The sequence below is a fragment of the Leptopilina boulardi genome, unplaced genomic scaffold (genome assembly GCF_019393585.1).
Source record: "Leptopilina boulardi isolate dan_hultmark-lab unplaced genomic scaffold, ZJU_Lbou_2.1 LbouV2_121, whole genome shotgun sequence".
NCBI classification, from domain to species: Eukaryota; Metazoa; Arthropoda; class Insecta; order Hymenoptera; family Figitidae; genus Leptopilina; species Leptopilina boulardi.
In genome coordinates this window covers 946812-967982 of record NW_026137665.1, presented here as the reverse complement: position 1 = coordinate 967982, position 21171 = coordinate 946812, and the positions used below count along the sequence as shown (strand labels likewise).

The 21171-nt window shown below is 24.5% G+C and overlaps 2 protein-coding genes across 2 annotated transcripts; one reads left to right on the top strand and one right to left on the bottom strand.

The window, feature by feature from the left end:
* Positions 1-236: 236 nt before the first annotated feature.
* Positions 237-2875, bottom strand: LOC127285790 (uncharacterized). The gene is made up of 2 exons (XM_051311967.1): positions 2581-2875; positions 237-2505 (listed from the first exon to the last, which is right to left on the bottom strand). Exon 2 carries the CDS (start codon positions 1666-1668, stop codon positions 358-360), a length of 1311 nt encoding a protein of 436 aa, XP_051167924.1. The 5' UTR covers positions 1669-2505; positions 2581-2875; the 3' UTR covers positions 237-357.
* Positions 2876-13363: 10488 nt separating this feature from the next.
* LOC127285813 (endocuticle structural glycoprotein SgAbd-2-like) lies at positions 13364-18954 on the top strand. The gene is made up of 4 exons (XM_051312002.1): positions 13364-13478; positions 14714-14850; positions 16430-16574; positions 18248-18954. Exons 1-4 carry the CDS (start codon positions 13467-13469, stop codon positions 18512-18514), a joined length of 561 nt encoding a protein of 186 aa, XP_051167959.1. The 5' UTR covers positions 13364-13466; the 3' UTR covers positions 18515-18954.
* Positions 18955-21171: the final 2217 nt, after the last annotated feature.

The following is a 21171-nucleotide window of genomic DNA, read 5'->3' as shown; positions in this document are numbered from 1 at the left end:
TTGTTTCAAGATTGCGTCCATCGATATTTATATTTACATACACCTGTTTCTTAATTTTACAAATTCGTTTACCGAACGCTGCGGTTATGGCTAAATTACTCACGGGCATGACTTTCCAAAGATATTTACTTTTATTTTCATTATTATGATTCTCTAATCGATCAAACATTATTTGAGAAATACACGTCGCGTGACTTCCTGTGTCCAATAACGCTTGAATTTGGATACCCATTAACTCGAATACGATTCTCGGACTATGAGATCCCCGCTTTTGTATGTTAGGTGGTTTCTCCTCTCCTAACGCATCATATACCAGATCCTTGTATGATAAAATTTCGTTATGGCTCGGAGCAGGACCTAATCCTCGCGAGCCACTCTGTCGTTTCCCGACATTCGTGAATTTTCGTTATTTGTCGATAAATCCCCCACATCCTGACTATACTCATCCCCATAATTTCCATCTTCGTTAGTGGGGACATCGTCTATCCCACTATTAATCGCGCCTACATTACATGCCAGGTTACGAAGATTCTCGAGGCTTCCCGAACTATCTAGCTCCTCCCGCGTGTCAACGGCAGCGACGTTATTTGGTCTTGTACCCCCAGAATTTGCTTTTGGCGGATACCGGTTCGAATTGTCGTAATTTCTATTCCCATTCGTTTGGTTTCTCGACGGCATATTTCCCCCACGATTATTCGAATTTTGAGAATTATTTCGCCATGTAGATCCCTTACTCTGATTCTCATACCTATTTGCCGATTCCGTTTGTGCTTTATTTTCAGCCGGTCGCGGTTCAGGCGGGGCGCGATATGCACTCGACGTTACACTGCTGAACTGCGAACTTCCCCGCGCACTCCTATCGTCCCTATTAGACGATTTGTCGAAATTTCTTTGACCGGTGTTCGCATTAGCGTCATCAATCCGAGTCAGAGAATGCACTACCTGTTTGACATTTGATAAATCGGATCCAGCCAACGCGACCTGAACGTTAGATGGCAATTGTGATATAATAATTCGATTTATCTCGTAATTCGACATGGGTGGTTGAATCCGCATACCCTCACTGCGCTGATTATAAAAGAAATTAACCAACGTTTCTTGATTTGGATAATATTTCAAACTACGCCACCGATCCCTTCTGCGTTCCTGTACATCTAGCGATAAGAACTCCTCTCGAAATCGGTCACAAAATTGATTGAAATTCATAATGTCATATTTATTGGCATCAAACCAAGTCCGGGCATGACCCTTGAGAGAATTTTGTATAATTTTAGGAGCATACTCAAACGGAACTTTTTTGAAAAGCAAATATTGGTCGATGTCGCGCAAATACTCCTGTGGATCATCGGATAACTCTCCCGCGAATGTCGGGAGTGTCATCTCGTATCGTGCTAACCTTGACCAATCGAAACTCGAATCAATCTGATTTTCGCGAGAAGACGCAAAATGATTAGGATATGAACCCTGATTAAAAAACAATTCTTTCAGTCTTTTGACTTCGTTTTCTAAAATTTCTATACGTAAATTAAGGACGTGTACGTCCTCTTGTCTGTGCAAATCGTTCGTCTCATACATATGAGATCTGTCACGCCTATCATCACCTCGATTTGAGTATAAATCAGACCAGGGCTTATTTCGATTCATATTATCATTAAAATTTCGTTGCATTATACTAAATAAAATTCCGCTTGATAAAATTCACAAATATTTCAATCGAACAAATTTAAAAACAATTATAGTAAATATTAGAAAGAGAGAAAAGAGAGACAATCACACTCAATTCGCTTTCATACAATAATTACTTTTCATACACAATATTATTGATTTGATCAAATGACTAATTAGTAATTAGAAAGTGAAATGAACAATACAATCACAACAGTCCTGAACTGTATTGCCCCACGTTGGGCGCCAAATGTAAGGATATATTTGATTTGATATAAGAAAGTTTCATAAATTAATTTAATTATCAATACTGTGATAATTAATCGGTTAAAATAGACTCTCCCTTTACTTTAAAGTTAAAATATTTAAATATAATAAACGTGTATGTTACAATATATTATTAATGTCGGAAGGAGATTAATAATGAAAAAAGAATTGGACAATAAATTTCTGGTAATCTGAATTTAATAAATAAATCGTCTGGTTATAAAACAATAAAAAAGTTGAACGTGATTATGATTTTAACAAATAGTATGCTCTAATCTTTTATCAATGCAAAGTCACTCCACATGAGACACATACAATTTAAATAAACGATATCTGTTGAGGTACATTACCAGATATAGAAATACCCTTTCGCATTAAACGAACAATGTTCGGTTTCGCACACCCTGAGAACGTGATGTTCCGGTGAGAGGTAGAGAGAGAGACTCTTCAACCAAGTTGACAAAGTGGTGTAAAAGAAATCGTGCAAATGGATCCGGATCCCAAGATCCAGAGGCCCGTGTTATATTGCTCCGTTCAATATGGTGAATCGATAGCCTCTAATGAAGTGCCACACTATAACGACATTTTCTTAGTAATTTGCCTTTAATTAGATTTTACATTTATTTATTTTATTTTCTTTATATTTACCTCGGCATCGGAGAAATTAACTCCTTAAGATCATTAATCTTCTTTAAATACTGCGCGAATCTGGCACTTCACTTTAAAAATAGTTTATAATAAATTACAATAAAATTTAGATGACAATAGTCATACTGTTTAAGAGTGATTATAGTTGAATGGTTCAAATTAAAGTGAAAAGTCTCTCTCCTCGAACCATTCTCACACCCTGGCCAATTCAATCGTCAAAATTCGCATTCTCCGAATATTGACGAATCGACCACGCCTATTATCATGCATTTCACATACATCATCAATTGACTCACTACATTTCTCAATAATTGATGCGGATTTTGATTTTCGATAAAATGAGTTTCATAATAAATGGTCACGATATTATTCTTCATTCGAATTGATTTAATGATAATATGTATAATATTATAGATTTTAATTTAATCAGAAAATATGGACGATAACTAATTAAGATGCGCAAGATGAAAGATATTATTGAATTAAAAAACTATATATTTATAATTGAGAATACTATGTCACTTGGGTTTTGATATAGTTAAAATATTGCGGTCTTTTAAATTTTAAACTACATATTTATAGTCTCATAATTTTATATGGGAAATAAATATAAATATAGGTAAATATTAGCGTAATAGGTATATGAAATGAAGTAACGATGTCTCAAAAATGTTAGTAAGACAAATTACGTGCAAATTATCTATATGCAAGTTGTAATAATTAGTGAAAAAAAAGTTCATAAAAAATTATTATGAAATATGTTTCTACAACTTTCAGCAATATATCATTCTCATACAACTGTATGTAAATATAAAAGTAACAGCTTTCGATTTTAATTGAACACTATTTAAGTATATAGAGTCAACTGTTATTTATTCTGGTATTATTCAGTTATTATTTTGGTTATTCTGGTATACCTAATAAAAGTTAAACTTCACATTATTGTACAAATATTTTAAATAAAAAAAATTAATAAGTTTTTCAGTAAAAATTTTAGCCATTTTAATTTTTACCACTTCTAATAATTAAAATTTTCATTTGGATGAAGATTAAAATTTGACCTCAACTTTAAAATTAATTTGTTAAAATTTTCATTTGACAGCATTTCATTATCTAGAATTTACATTTAGCCGAATTTTTATTTTATTCAATTTAAATTTGAAAGAATAGTCGATTTTATAGAATTTTTATTTTACAGGAAAAATATATTAGAAAGAATTTTTTTTCTAGTTCTAGCTTTTTTTTAATTTGTTCGAATTTACATTTGATAGAATTCTTAAAACGTTGATTTATTTCTTAATTTTTAAATTAGAGCATAAATTTTTCAGCCAGATATTTATTCGGACAAATGAAAATTTTGTAAAATAAAAATTCGTCATTTTAACAATATTCTATCAAATGTAAATTCGAACAAATGAAAATTGATTCGGCTAGAAAATGAATTCTTTCTGTAAAATAAAAATTCTTTTAAATCAACTCTTACTTTGTCTAATGAAAATTCAAGCAAATAAATAATTCTGACGACAAATATATATTAACTTTTGTTTCGATTCTTTCTCTAATAATTCATCTTTACATTCTCCTCAGAACAAACTTATATTTACTTATAAATAAATAATAAATATATAACCATACTTTAAGTTGTTTCTAACATAAAATTAACTCTAAAATTATTTTTTCTGTTTAATTTAATTTAATGTTATAAAAAATTTCCCGTTCTCATGGCAATTGATTATACTACACAAGATTTGATTACAGTATAAAGTGCATTTTAGAAGCAATACTATTATATGTATATAGAGAAAGGAACTGAAAAGAAGAAAAGAACCATTCTCTTCCTATATATATATATATATATATATATATATATATATATATATATATATATATATATGTATGTATATATGTATATATATATATAGTAAATAATTATTCTTCATATACTTATTAAATATTTCGCGAATTATTTAAATAACACCATATACAAAGTGTAAAGGCAAATTTTAAAAAGCATTTAATTCTCACTGTAAACTTCTTGTGAACTTACATTTTCTTTACAATATTGACAGAATTTATTACTCTTTTGAAATATCTTTACATTTATGGTTCATAATTTACATTAAAGTATAGAAATTTCAATTATACTATCAACAAGTTTAATTTATAATCATAAAATTGGTAAACAATTATTTCTTCGAATATTACATATGTTCAGAAATATAATTCGAATGAAGTGTTAATTAAAAATACGTATACGTAATATTGTTTTTTTAAAGATACAATAAAATAAATCGTAATTAAAAAATTAAATTATAATTGTTCTTAATATATCTATTATTGACAAAAATTATTTAACATATTATAATAAACTATATTAAACAAAATATTTGGTTTAATTAATTCAAATTATATAAAAAAAAATTTCCTTGTATTATTAAACATTCTTTATTTGTATCTAAAAAATATTTAGATTTAAATAACTTCAATTACACTTTGAGTGACACTTATTTATAAATACAAAATAAATTTTTAATTAGTTTAAGCAAATAATTAATTACATCTAATATATAAATTCTTTTAACAAAATTAAATAAATGTTTGCAATTCACTGAAAAAATTTTGGTACAGCAGCTATCTCAAACGAAAAATTTCTTTATTCAGTTAGATTCACTCATATAAAAACTCATGGTAAATATTAAGTGTGAAGTTCATTGAATATTAAAATTTTTCGTTTGGGGCAACTGTTGCACCAAAATTTTTTTAGTGAAATAATTTATTTATTTCTCTGGAAATGTTTAGTTATTTAATGTAATTAAAAACTATTTGACACATAAATGTAACATTTTTCTATATAAAAATTAATTAAACCTTCGCCTCGAAAGGTCCAGGAGTTACAATGATCATTTTACGCCTCAAAGTCATGCATTTAAATGTTTAAAGATTTTTATCTTGAAAACAAAAAATAACGCCAAGCTGAAAATTTCAGAAAGTCTTCATTACATTATCAACCTTTATTCATAATTTTTTTCATAGTTGAGAAACAGGAAGAACATGTTTAAATCTCAAAATTCAATTTAATTTTTTAAATAAATTAATTAAAATTTAATAATTTTTTTTCATAAATTTCAACATTTTTAGAGTAAAAAAAAAATTAAGAACTTTTTTTCGTAGAATCAAAAGAAATAAGAAAAAGAGAAAAAATGTAGCAATAATTTTTTAATGCAAATATCTCTAAAAATATTATAAAATTGATTTATAACATTGAATATAATGAATTTTTTTTAATTACCAAATTTTTTTCTCACTGTAGTGATTAGAATTAAAAAGTGTTAATTAAAGCATGGGGAAAAAAATTGAACGAAATTAAATTTAAAAGCGCAATAGGTATAGTATATGATTTAAATTCTAATAGTTATTCATTATTCTGAAAATATCTGATTTTAAAAGTGTTAAGTGAAGGCTCTTTTAAATTTTTATTACAATATTAATTGATTGACATGAATGTGCATGTGTTAGAAAATGAAGATCCTCCTGGAAGTGTGATTAAATATTGTTTTCATCGTTTAGTTATATTAAATGACTGTTAAGGATGATTTACAGGATAATTGCAAGTTCAGAAAATAGAGTCCTTCATTAATATAACAAGTAATTTACTTGTACGATTATTTCATTATTTCCAAGAACAAAACAACTGATTGTCAAGCATGTAAATCACAATTATAAATATATCTTCACATCTAAGAATAACATATATATATATATATGTATATAAACATCCAATATGAAAAATGATTTATACGATGATAATTTTAAGACACTACAAGATTCTTCTTTATATCAGAATTCAAATTAAAGAAACTTTCACTCCACAAAAAAATGAAAATAAAAACAACTCTTCTTTTTTTGTGACTTGAGAGCCAAATTAGAGGGTCAAATGTGTAACATTGTACTTTTATTTGCATATATATATATATATACTTTCCCTTTCACTTTCACCTTGATTTTTGATTTATTTTGCATTTTTTTTAATTTATGGACTTTCAGGGGGTTTTTTCCACCTGGCCACACGCAGAAGCATCACTTTCGCACATATATATATATATATTTATTCATTCGCAGATAAAGCATGTAATTTTATTTTTACAAGGAAAAGAATGTTACATATTCGACAAGTGAGTATAAAAGAAAGAAAGAGAGAATTTTTTAAAAGGGTAGAAAGTATAATGCGAGGTGTGCGCTTCATCAAAAAGAATGTTAACCTTGGAGAATCATCAGATTCATGACAAACGGATCATCATTCTCAAGGACAGATTGCAGTGAAAAAAAAATTATGACTTTAATAAGTTAAAAAAAAAAAACAATTCACTTCTACCGCAAGTTTTAAATTTTTTTCATCAAGAAATGATTATAAGGGCTTGACTGATGAGTATTTATTGAATGTGAGAATTATTAAATCAAGTCATATATACGTCAAGATTTGAATCATCCCAGGAAGTGTATATATGATTGCAATTTTAAATCTACATTTCTAATTAATTTTATGGAAATAAATTTTTTTTTAATTCTATATATGACAAATATATATATATATATATAAGAATTTGAATTATATTCTTGAAATAAGAATCAAAATTTTAAATGACAGACTGTTTTTTTATAAATTAGTTAAATTTTACAATAATTGATAAGTGAAAATTTGTTTTACTCATTTTATCAGTAAAATTTAATAAATTCATCATAGCAAAAAATTGTACGCACCCTAATAACACAAGATATCTTGGGATATATTGATAATATCCCGCAGATATCCTAGGGATGTCCTATGAATATCAAAAGGATCTTTTAAGGATATCCTTTGGATATCCCATGGATATCTGAGGATATCTGAGGATATCCACAGGATATCTTCTGGATATCTCTATAGACTTTCATAAATGTGCTCCAGATATCCCATAGATATCGTCAGGATATCCCACAGATAGAATCAGGATATCCCATAGATATCGTCAGGATATCCCACAGATATTTTCAGAATATTCTCAGTATATCTTCTGGATGTCAAGAAGATATACTCAGGATACTGTTTTTAAAGTCATTATGAGACTATGAGTGAGAATATTCTGTGAATTAAATTTTATATAAATAAAATAAATCCAACTTGTTTTTCGAGAAAGTTGTTTAATTTGAAAAATTATTAACTAATTTTTTTCTCATTCGTGATTCATTCCTTTATTCATATGCTTAATATTGTCAGAAAATAAATTGGCTTTAAACAATATAAATTCTTCCCCGCAAATAACGAATAACTATTAATATTAATTATACATTAAGTGCATGAGTTTATTTAAAAACTTTGAAAAATGCGTTTCAAATCTTCATTTAAAATAAATTAGAAGCTCATAAGATTTTTCTTTTTATTATATTATTATTCATTATATTAGCTTAACAATTTTAACCTTTAAAAATATATGTTGAGATATTAAATATCCCGTGAATATCCTAAGAATATCCCACGGACATCCTGAGGATATCCGATGGATATCCTGCGATATAATATTCAATAGATATTTTGTGGATGTCTTAGGGATATCCTATGGATGTCCTGTTGATGTCCCACAGACCGGCGGTTTGGATATCCTAGGGATATCCTGCGGACCATTCTAGGATATCGACCATTGATATGGATATCCTATGGATATCCTAGGGATATCCTTTTGTTATGAGCACATGATTATGTTCTAAAAATCATTAGTTAGAATTTTCATTTTAGGGAATTTCATTTGTCATAATTATTTTTGAGCCGAATTTTTATTTATTCGAATTAGTATTTTAAAGAATTTTCATCAAATCGATTTTCTATATTACAGAATTTTTATATAACCGAAAATTCAATTCACAGAATTTGTATTTATTTGAATTTTCATTTAACATAATAGGCATTTTAAAGAATTTTTATTGGGTAGAATTTCATTGCATAGAATTTATATTTTATTCTTTCAGATGAATTTTTATTTGCTCAAATTATTATTTGATAGAATTTCCATATAACCGATTTTTAACATTACAGAATTTTTACTTAACCGAAAAATCATTTAACAGAATTTCTAATTGATAGAATTTTCATTTGTCCGAAATTGCAAATGGCCGAACAAACAATCGATTTTGGCGCGATTTTTAAAATCAACCAATCACAATTTTATGGATAATTTTTGATTGGCTGATTTTAAAAATCGCTCTGAAATATATCTTTCTGTCGATTGTTTGTTCGGCCATTTGCAATTTTGGACAAATAAAAATTCTATATAATAATATATAGAATAATTATTATAAAATAATGTATATAGATATATAATTAAATATATAAATTATGTGTAAAATAATAATCTGATTTTATATGTGATCGGTAACAGATGTTTTTACACAAGTAACAAGCATTTCATGTCAGCCGACTGATCTTTAATAGGGCATGAAATATGTTCCTCCATGCATATTTACAGAAAGGTCAGAACATTGTTACAAACTGAACATCCGAACAGAAGAATATCTATATATATATATATAGTAATACATATACCTATATATGATTGACGCTAATTTATGCGAAATATCTTAACAATGATCTGTCACGACTTAAATTGCTGAGAAATTCGTGATCTTGATATTATAAATTTTTATTTATTGATCAAGTTTATACTTCAAATGCATATAATTAGTCGTAATTTTATACTTGGTAGAGATTAATCTGTTATTTAAAATATTACAGTTCCTCTCTAAATTCAAATTAATGAAAATTTCTATTAATTTTTAGTCAATTTTTACTAACACTTTGGTAACCAAAAATATCACTAAATCAAATAGTAATATTTTAGTAAATAACTTTACTAATTTAAATTATTGAACGAATTCTCATTAATGACAAATTAGAAAATATAATTATATTATTGTTCTTATTCTTGTTTTTGTTATTATCGAGACACATTAATAATTTCTAAAATTAATTTTTGTTAGAATTTTTATTTGAAAGAATTTTATTACATAGAATTTTTTTTTAGTCGAATTTTTATATTTGTTTGAATTACTTTTTGACCCAATTTCCATTTAAACCAATTTTCTAGAAATTTTATTTAGACGAAAATTAATTTGCCAGAAATTAAATTCGATTAAATTTAATCGAATCTTAATTTGTGGGAAACATTGTCTCATAGAATATTAATTTTGTTTGAATATTAATGATTAAGAAAATTCAAATGGTCTAAAATCAAATTTGGACAGAATTTTTTTATTTCGGCGAAAAATAATTTACCAAAAATTGAATTTTGATCGAAAGGTTGCCTCATAGAATATTAATTTTGAAGAATTTAGTAATTTAAAAGAATTTTAATTTTGCAGAAAGAAGATTTAGAAAGAATATTAATTTTTTACAAATTGCATCAAATTTAATTTCTTGTAAATTAATTTTCGTCTAAATAAAATTTCACCAACATTGATAATTGGTTTAGTGAAAATTGTGCAAAATTAATATTTTAACAATTTAATATTCTGAAAAAATAATATTCTATAGAATAATATCTAAAAAAAAATTGATTTAGAGCTTTTTCATGCGTCTGATTTATCAAACTAAATTTTATTAATTTTTTATACTTAGAGTTGTTAAATGATGAAATTACTATTGTTCGCAAAACCGATATTTTTTCAAGGATTATATATTATTGGGCGGCAAGCTTGCTGTAAGCTTACATACTATCTGGTAGTGATCGCTGAGGTGCGTGCATCCATTGACAACTATATAAAAAATTTATTCATTTCACGTGTTGCATTATTCCTAGAATTTCAGCTTTCTTATTAATAAACATCTTTTTGTTGAAGTCATATAAAAATTGTATTGTTAAAGAAAATAATAGTTTTATATCCTCATAGGTAAAATATTTTCTTTTTAATTTTAAGTACATTTCATGATAATTTGATGAATGCTAATATCAATATTATATTTAAATATTGTCTTTGTAAGTACATATATAATATATTACACAGTATTAATTTTTATTCTTAATTTATATTTCTCCCTCATAACAAAAGGATATCCCTAGGATATCCATAGGATATCCATATCAATGGTAGATATCCTAGAATGGTTTCCAGGATATCTTGGGATATCCATAGGATATCCACAGGATATCCCTAAGACATCAACAAAATATCTATTGGATATTATATCGCAGGATATCCATGGGATATCCTCAGGATGTCCGTGGGATATTCTTAGGATATTCACGGGATATTTAATATCTCAACATATATTTTTTTAAAGGTTAAAATTGTTAAGCTAATATAATGAATAATAATATAATAAAAAGAAAAATCTTATGAGCTTCTAATTTATTTTAAATGAAGATTTGAAACGCATTTTTCAAAGTTTTTAAATAAACTCATGCACTTAATGTATAATTAATATTAATAGTTATTCGTTATTTGCGGGGAAGAATTTATATTGTTTAAAGCCAATTTATTTTCTGACAATATTAAGCATATGAATAAAGGAATGAATCACGAATGAGAAAAAAATTAGTTAATAATTTTTCAAATTAAACAACTTTCTCGAATAACAAGTTGCATTTTATTTTATTTATATAAAATTTAATTCACAGAATATTCTCACTCGTAGTCTCATAATGACTTTAAAAACAGTATCCTGAGAATATCTTCTTGACATCCAGAAGATATACTGAGAATATCCTGAAAATATCTGTGGAATATCCTGACGATATCTATGGGATATCTGGAGGACATTTATGAAAGTCTATAGAGATATCCAGAAGATATCCATGGGATATCCAAAGGATATCCAAACCGCCGATTTTTTGGATATCCTTAAGAGATCCTTTTGATATCCATAGGACATCCCTAGGATATCTGCGGCATATTATCAATATATCCCAAGATATCTGGTGTTATTAGGGTTGAAATATTACTGAAATTAGGGAAATGTCCGCCTATAAGAAATATTGCCTTGTAATTTTGCTGAAATATTTCATTAAAATATTATAGAAAATTTCCAACTTAAATGATGCGCGAAAAAAGTTTCTAACTTTCTTTGAAATGTTTCCTGAATATTGCAGAGTCTTCATGTGTAATATTGCAGGAGTATTAAAGTGTAATATTTCAGCAAAATTGCACTGCAATATTTCTTATATAGGCGGACATTTTCCTGTTTTCCTCAACATTTCATGAACCTTGCATTGAAATATTTCAAATATTTCAATGAAATATTCATGAAATGTTGAGGAAATATAATGTGCTGTGTGGGTTTTTTTTGCAAAAGCTTGCTTGTCTTCGCAATTTGCAGCACATTTCTTCTTAAAAAAAAAAAAAAAAAAAAAACTTTTTACTTTTGAGGATATGAAACTTTTATTTTCTTTTAAGGAGGTTTTACAATAAGTGCAAAAAGCAAGTGCAAATGCAAATCCCATGAGTGCAAGAGAGATAGATAGTCTATCTATTTCTCCTTCACTCATATATTGGGTTTTGGACTTGCACTTGGCTTTTGCAAATAAAATAATAATTTTGTCCCGTTCACTTTTTTTGAATAAATAGATATTATTTGTGTCAATTAAATGGTAATTATTTCAAATACAGAAATTATTGATTCAAAAATACAGTTTATTTTGTTCAAGAAAATATTTATTTAATACACGGAAAAGAAAGCGCGAAATTGTTTACAGACGCTAACTGATACTTGCTATCGGATCTATAAAAATTAGTAATTAGTAATTAGTAATTAATTAGTATTAATTAATTAGTAATTTTTGCTATGACAACAAAAAAGTTTGCTGTGATAAACAATATATCAGTCTTAATTTTTTAAAATTTACTGCCACAGCAAACTTTTTTGACCCCACAGCAAATTTGTTTGCTGTCCCTAATATTAGCTAACGTAGTTTAATGTGACAGAAAATATTTCGCTGCTACAGCAAACTTTTTCTACGCTTGTAACAGTCAAGTAACCGATTATTTGAATCAAATAATTCTTTTTTTGTAAAGTAACTCATTACTTTAAAAAAAATGCAAGAAAAAGTGTTATAAGCGGAAACAATTATATATATATATATATATATATATTTACCAAATTATAATTTTTAATATATTGATTATTATCTCGCCTGTAATTCTCGCCAAAAAAGAAAAAATCTTATATTTAAATTAAAAGAAGTAATTAATGGATCTTTGAAACAGACGATCCCATATTTACGCACTTATTAAATGAAATAAGCTTTCAAAAGTAAATTTATTATATCAACGAATATAAGAGGCAGAGATTTTTTTTCTCATGCAACATGTTTACATCTTCTTTTCAATATATATATATATATATATATATATATATACTATGAAGTTATAAGGGGGAAAGTTATATGCAAGAATATATAAAAGAAGGCGCACATGTAATGTGATAAAGTGAAAGAAATCGAAATTAAATGTCGGAGTATGGATTAAAAATGAAAAAAAAAAAAAAAAATGATAATTTAAAAAGGTTTCTTTTAAGTGATAATACTGTATGACTATATGGGTGTCAGAAAAGTTGACGTCTCGCAAAAGCGAAAAGAAGTGAAGTTGACGGCGTTGATGATCATATTGATCTTCCAGCGCAGGATGAGGCACATACACAGCATCTTAAAAAGGGAGGTGGGTGGGGGTGGAGATCTTTATGAATCACTACCACATTTATATTACACACACACATATATATAATACATGCGCAAGACCCAACAGAGAATGGGAAGGGAAATGATCTGGGCCTTTTGGTATAAATGCTGGGCACTGTTCGTCTTCAGGATGCAGATTCCAACTGACCCAATCTCGTCTCCACAATCCGTGGCAAATTTTTCATAATGCGTACTTTAGTGAGTGTTTGCATTTATAATATCGTCTTATTGTTTTCTCTCTAGAAAAAAAACAACTGTTTCTCGTTCCCCTTTTTAATTTTTCTTTTATACAAATTTCATATCCTTCAAAACGTGTGTGTGAAACGTGATTATATATATTATTTCGGCCGGTATATAAAACGCGAGTGTGAAGTTGACAAATTTAAAAAAAAAAAAAGAAACTATTTTTTTAGCTTCTTTAAAATAAAAACATCATTTCAATAAAAATAATAAAAATATTATTCAAAAATTAAATTAGAAAAAAAATTAGAAAAAATAAAATTTGGATTTAGAAATTAATTTTGGAAATTGATAAAAAAAATTTTTTTTTTTAAATTTTAGCAAGTTAAAAGTTGTTGCATTTTTTTATGGATATCAAACAAATTTAATTGAAAAAAATAAACTATTTTCTAACACAGAAATTATATTTAATTAATAATTAACTTATTATTTAGAAATTAATTTAACATATTAAATCATGAAAAATTAAACTATTAAGAAATTTATTTATGTTAAAATTTTAATACTTCTTACTCTCTAAATCTGAATTAGTAAAAATGTTTACTAATTTAAATTAGTTACTCACTTTTTGCTTTAGAATTAGTTAAATTTTACTAAATGTTAGTAAAAGTTACTAATAATTAGTAAAATTTTACTAATTTCGAAGCAAAAAGAGAGTCACTAATTCATTTCATTTCAGTTTACTAATTCAGATTTAGAGAGTATTATGGATATCAAAGAAATTTTTCTAATTAAAAAAAACTATTATCTATCATTGTAATAATATTTAATTATAATAATTAAATTTGGAAATTAATTTAACATTTAATTAAATATCAAAAAATTAAATATTTTTTTAAAAATTTATTTGTCAAAATTGTAATACATATTATTATGGATATTATAAACAATTTTTTTTTAATCAAATAAAAAATTCTCTCTCGAACAGTGATAAATAATATTCAATTGATAATTTTAGGTCTTTTTTTTTTATTATTCTATTTAATTTGTCTAAAATTTGTTATTTTATATTATTATTTACTGATTTTCAATTATTTGGAAAGTGGGGACTGTATAAATATTTTTCTTCCTTTTTTTTTTGGTTTTTGTTTAAACTGGGTAATTTTGAACAAATATTTTTTGCGAATTTGCGAACAAAAAAAAATTAATTAATTTTTGTGGAAAAAAAAAGTGAATCTGTGTGATATTTGCAGATTATTGTCTTTGCCGTGATTGGCTGCTCATTCGCACAGTTTGGAGGCTATCGTGGTGCCTATCAACAGAATCAACAACAATATTATACGACACCTCAACCACAATTTCAACCCCAATATCAACAACCACAATACAAGTAAGTATTGTAATTTTTTCAATTTTTTTTTTTTTTAAATCAAAAAATTATAAAAGTATTATTATTATTATTATTATTATTATTATTATTATTATTATTATTACTAAATTATAATTATAAAAATAATTATAATAATAAATAAATAAATTTCTTTACATTTAAATCAAAAAAATTTAATCAGAAAAAAAATATATTCTCAATTTTTTATTTGAAACAAATTCGTTCACTAATTGAAATTAGTAGAAATTTTCACTAATTTTTTAGTAAAGTATTACTATTTGATTTAGTAAAATTTTTTTTTACTATAGTTTTAGTGAAAAATGACTAAAAATTAAAAGAAATTTTCACTAATATTAATTATTGAACGAATTCTCACTAATTCAAATTTAGAGAGTATATTTGCCTCAGAGCTAAATAAATAATTATTTATTTCAAGGAAATTTTTTTAAATAATTCTTTCGTTCGAATAAAAAATGTTATTCATTCTAAGAAAAAAGATTTTGAAATTTTGAACTATTTAAAATATTTAAAAATTCAAATTCAAAATTTTCGAAAATTATTTAATTTTGAGACAAATATATTTTTTATATTTAAATTCATTTTTTTTTTTGTTCAAATAAAAACTTTTCTATCGCACTATTCTTACAAATTTGTCACTTTTTTTTTTTAATTTTTCGAAAGTACTTTTTTTTCAATTTGAAAAGAAGAATTTCTTTTATTACCTTAATAATACTTTTACTATTTATTTGTACATATTTTTGTTTGTCTATTCTATTCCATTCTAAAAAAAATGTTTCCTAACAATATAAAGATTGTGAAATTTTAACACTTTATATTGTGTTTGCTTTTTTGAATCCATAGTAAAATAGAATAAAGTGTAAAGTGGATTTTAATGTTTAGATTTTGGCACATAAAATCACATATTTTTTGCGAAAACACATCAATTTGTGTTTTTTAAATATTAACATATATATATATATTCTTTTGAAAATTTTTAGAATTGCTTTTTTTTAAAGTTATTATATGATTTTACGAATTTAATTTCAAAATAGAAAAGAATTTTTTTTTTTTTAATATTTCAATTGTAATAAATTATAAAACATAAAGACAAAATTTAACAACTTGAGTAACAGAAAATTAAAATAAAATTTAAATATTAATAATTATTTAATTTCTTTTAGTTACAATAATAAAATATTATTAAAAATTGATTTAAATGCAATTCTGATGTATTTCTAAAATAATTTTTTTTTTATTATTATGCATTTGTTTTCGATTTAAAAATATTTTGCTTCATTCAAAAACAATTTATTTTTTAAATAAAACTTGTTTTTCTTCTAAAAATATTTTATTTTTTAAAAAAATTGAAAGCAATTTGACCATTTTTTAAAAATTAATTATATATTAGGATGTTATCAAAATTTATTTATTTATTTTATACAAAATCGCAAAAATAATAATTAAAAAAATTTTAATAATCAAAAAGTAGAAGGACAAAATTTTCTTTTTTTTTTAAATCAAAACAAAAACTTTTAATTCATTTAAATAATGAATTTGTATTTATAAATAATTTTTCAAGTGCTGGACGACAAATAGGAATTCGTAGCCAATCGCACGATAGTTCACCTGACGGTTCATACGCATGGCAATATGAAACAGAAAATGGTATTTCTGCATCTGAAACTGGTTCCCCGAAAGCAGGTGGACCAGAAGGTCAATCAGAGGTAATTCCTATCATTTTATTAAAAAATAAACATAGATTTAAAAAAAAAATATAAATAAAATTTTAATTAATTAAAAAAAAAAATTCAGCAAATATACTGACGTTGATTCTATTTATTCATTCATTTTCAATTTACTTATATAATAATTTTATTTATTTAAATTATTTTTAATAATTATTAATTATGTATAATGTAGGTATGGTAATTACTAATTAATTTTTAATTTTGTATATTTTTTTAATTTTATTCTATTCAGAGAAAATTTTTTTTTTTTTTTTTTAATAAAGTTGGAACCAACGGAATACAATGTTTATATAAGCACGTTGGTACGAACGAACACAATAATAAGTAGAAATGGAAGTTTATAGTCAGACAAAAATTAGCGAACTGATTAAATTTAATGCCACATCACTTTCAAATGAATATTTTAGCTAGATTTATAAGTATTTATTAATTTAATATTTTCTGATATTTATTTGTTTAATTAATCTATTTTTTTTTTTATTATTACTTTTATTTTAATATGACGAATTTTATTTTGATTATGTTTTTAAATTTAATGATTAAAACGTCAAAAAATATTATTTAAATATTTTAAATAATAATAATAATAATAATACTAATAAATATTATTATTATTATTTAATATAATATTTATTAATAATAATATTTTAATAAGAAAAATATATTTTTTGCATGGGATGAATTACTACTTTATATATATAAATATTCCTTTTTTTATTTACTTTTTTTGGGAAGGGGAGATTTTTGTAGCTTGGATTCTTTTTATTTAATTTTTTCTATTAATAAAAATTTTCACACTTATTTTATTTTTTATTTAATTTTTTTTTTTTTTGCTAAAATTTTACTTTTCTACCTATATATTATTTATTATTAATTTTTTTCCAAAAATGTTCTTTTTTAATTCTTTTTTTATTTCAAAAAAAATTATTTTATTTTTTTTTAATTTTCTCAAAATATAGGTTTAATATTTAGGCAGAAAGAATAAATAAAGATATAATATATAGCGCATTTCACATGAAAATGTTATTCAAAAAAAAATTTTTTTTTTACTGGAACATTTTTTTACGAAATTTTTGTGGAAAATCGCAAAAAAAAAGGTATATTTTTATTTCTCTTATTTAATGAAAACATTTATTAAAGTTATAATTTTTTTCATTCTTTCATCTGTTAGTAAGACAGAGAAAAATACATTTCAAAATTAATCTACTTCTGTTAACATGAAATTTTAAAAAATTATAACTTCCATAATTTTTCTTCCATAAAGATTTCAAAAAAAAAAAAAAAATTATTCAGTCAAAAAAAAAATGTTCAATGAAAATTTTACGTGTAATGCCCCCCCATCCCGAAACGCATGAATAAGTTCTAAAATTAATTTATTAGAATTTTTACTTCATCGGATTTAAATTTAATAAAATTATTGTTTGTTGCGTTTAAATTTGTCTGCCATATATTTATTCGAACAAATGAAAATTCTGTAAAATAAAAATTCGGCGTTTTAAAAGTTTTTTAGAATATAAATTCGAAGAAATGAAAATTCGGCTTAAAAAAAAAATTTCAATACTATAAAAATTTTGAAAATTGTCAAAAACATTTTTAAAAAAATTTTTAATTTACAAATTTTTTTTTTTTTTTTTTTTTTGCAATTTTAGGTGGTTCAAGGAAGATATTCGTACACAGCTCCCGATGGAACACCAATAACAGTTGAATATATTGCCGATGAAAATGGTTTTCGAGCAAGTGGAGCACATTTGCCAACACCACCACCAATTCCCGATGCAATTCAAAGAGCATTAGCCACACTTCCACAAACTAATGAGGGTGCATACGATGAACAACAATATAATCGACCACAACAACAATACAACAGACAACAATATAATAATTATGGATCAAATCCTTATCGTAGATACAAGTGAGAAAAGAAAAATATATTTAAACATATAATTTTTTTTATAAATTTAAAATTGTATGTATATTTATATTTAAAATATCACAAAATAATGAAACATCGCATCATTGCAAATATTCTAATTATGTGAGTCAATTCGTTTTAGAAATGCTCGTGTCATATAATAAGCTTTTCTAAAATTTTACTTGACTTTGTTGTAAACTATTGTTATGAAAAAAAAGGAGAAAATTTAACAAAATTCTCTTTATTTGAGAAAACGTTTTTTTTTTAGTAAGAAATGTTAAATTATTAGAAACAAAGGTTTTTTTTTTTATTATTATTTTTTCGAATCATCATTTTCTAAAAAAATGTGCTTTAATTTTTTTTATACTATTATATATTATATACATAGATGTATAGTTAATAAGTGTATGAAATTATAATAATAAACATCTTTTTACTTCATAATTTTTATATGGTCGATTTTTTTATTTCCCTTTATTCCAAGAGCCTCAGTATAGTTTTTTTTTTAACTAGTTCATATGAACAAAAAGTCGATCACTAATTCAGATTAATTCAAAATTTTTTACTAATTTACATATTAATTTAGAGATATGTAATTTTTAAATTAGACATTATTTTATTATTTTTTTCATTTATAAATATAAATACCTAATAATAATAACAAAGAGAAATATATAATTGACTTTGACACTTTTGATTTGGCTACAATTTAAAAAAAAAAATTTTATATACTACGAAAATGGGTTCTAATATGTTTTTCAAATTTTTTTATCAAACCGTTTACGAGATATAATTTTCCTAAAAAATTTTCAGTTTTTTAAAGATCTTTTTTTTTGAATGTTCATAACTTTTTTAAAAATGCATTATTAAAAAAAATTTTTCATTTTGAAATTTTATGTCAATTTTTCAAAAATTTGATGCAAAAAATTACCGAAAAATAATTTACTAGATTTTTTGTAATTTAAACATTAAGTTGATGGCACATATATGTCCAAAAAAAGTCGTGCCACCTTTGTGATTTTGGACACATTAGAAAAAAATACTAAACATAATAATTCAATTTGAGTGTCAATGTCCAAAAAATTAAAAAATTAACTAGATTTGCATAAAGATGGTTCCTATAGGGTTTTTGGGGTCGCTAAATACAAATTTGAGGTCAGATTTAAAAAATTAAAAACGGCGGCCACATAATGGCGGAAAAATTTAAAATTAATTCGATTCGATCAAAATTTGGTTTTCGGGGGTTCTTGGGGTCAAAAATCCAAATTTGACCTCAATTTTGGATTCAGCGACGCCAAAAACCCCCGAGTACCAAATTTTGAACAAATCGAATCAACTTAAAATTTTTCCGCCATCTTGGGTCCGCCATTTTGAATTTTTTAAATCTGACCTTAAATTTGGATTCAGCGATCACAAAAACTTTTAATACGATGATATGATATTTTTTTGGAAACTTTTTTTTTGACCGTTTTGGACCTACAAACGATTTTTCTACTAGACTGTGAAGGGGTTAAAACTTTTATTGTATCCTTAGAATTTTTTCGAAAAATTTTCAAAAAAAAAAAACGATACGATTTTATACCAAAATTAATCATTTTTTTTATGTTTTTTAGATAGAATATGCAAATTTTAATTTTCATATCGAATCCACTGGAAACAAAAGAAAAAATTCATTTCTAAAATTTTAAAAATTAATTCATGTCAATTGTTTTATTATTTTGACATTAAAATTATTTTAAAATTTGTTTATTTAAATTTGAATTTATTATTAAATTATTAAATTTCATTTAAAAAATATAATTTTATAAAATTTATAAAATATATTTTATTTAAAAAAAAAATATTCTTAAATCAACGTATAAAGAAATTCTGAGTGTATTTCTTTAGATAATTATTGATAATCGAACTTTCACATATAGTATGAAGCATTCGATACTTATATATATATATATATATTTAGTATATTATGAAATGTTATGAAATTCAGTGAAGATGTAATTATCGATTGATATTACTGGACGAACTTCATTTTCTCGATTTAAAGTGCGCTCAAGTTGTTTATAACTACAGTTATTAAAAAAAAATACACATTGAACTCTTATTTATTACTAATAATCAACGCGTATAAATAAGATCTTCTTACACGTTTATTTCATTCAGTTTATTAGTCATTTCAATTTCCAATAATGAAATTTACCTTATAAGTTAATTAATCAGTAAGTTATAATTTTCGAATTAAATTTTTATTTTATCTAAATCGTGTAGAAAATTTTTAATTTATCAATATTTCAATAAAAAAAAAAAATTAATTATTAACATTCCAAGTAAATTAATTAATTACACATTCTCGATTAGAATGTATAATGTAAAAATAAAAATGTAAAATTTCTTTCAAACTGTTTTAATTATAAATTTGTTAATGATGTTTAGAGGCCTTTTACAGTTAAGATGTTTATTTATTGTTTGACATAACGTTGTTACTACATGTTTCACCATGGATTCTTAAATTTGAATTTTTTTAAATTTTAAATTTTTCAAATTTTTAATTTTTTAAATTAAATAAATTAATCAAACTAATAAATTAAAATAATGTGATCGAACACGTGGTAAGTCTTTTATTCTTTTAATTTTAATAATTTTATTTTCTAATTTAATAAATAA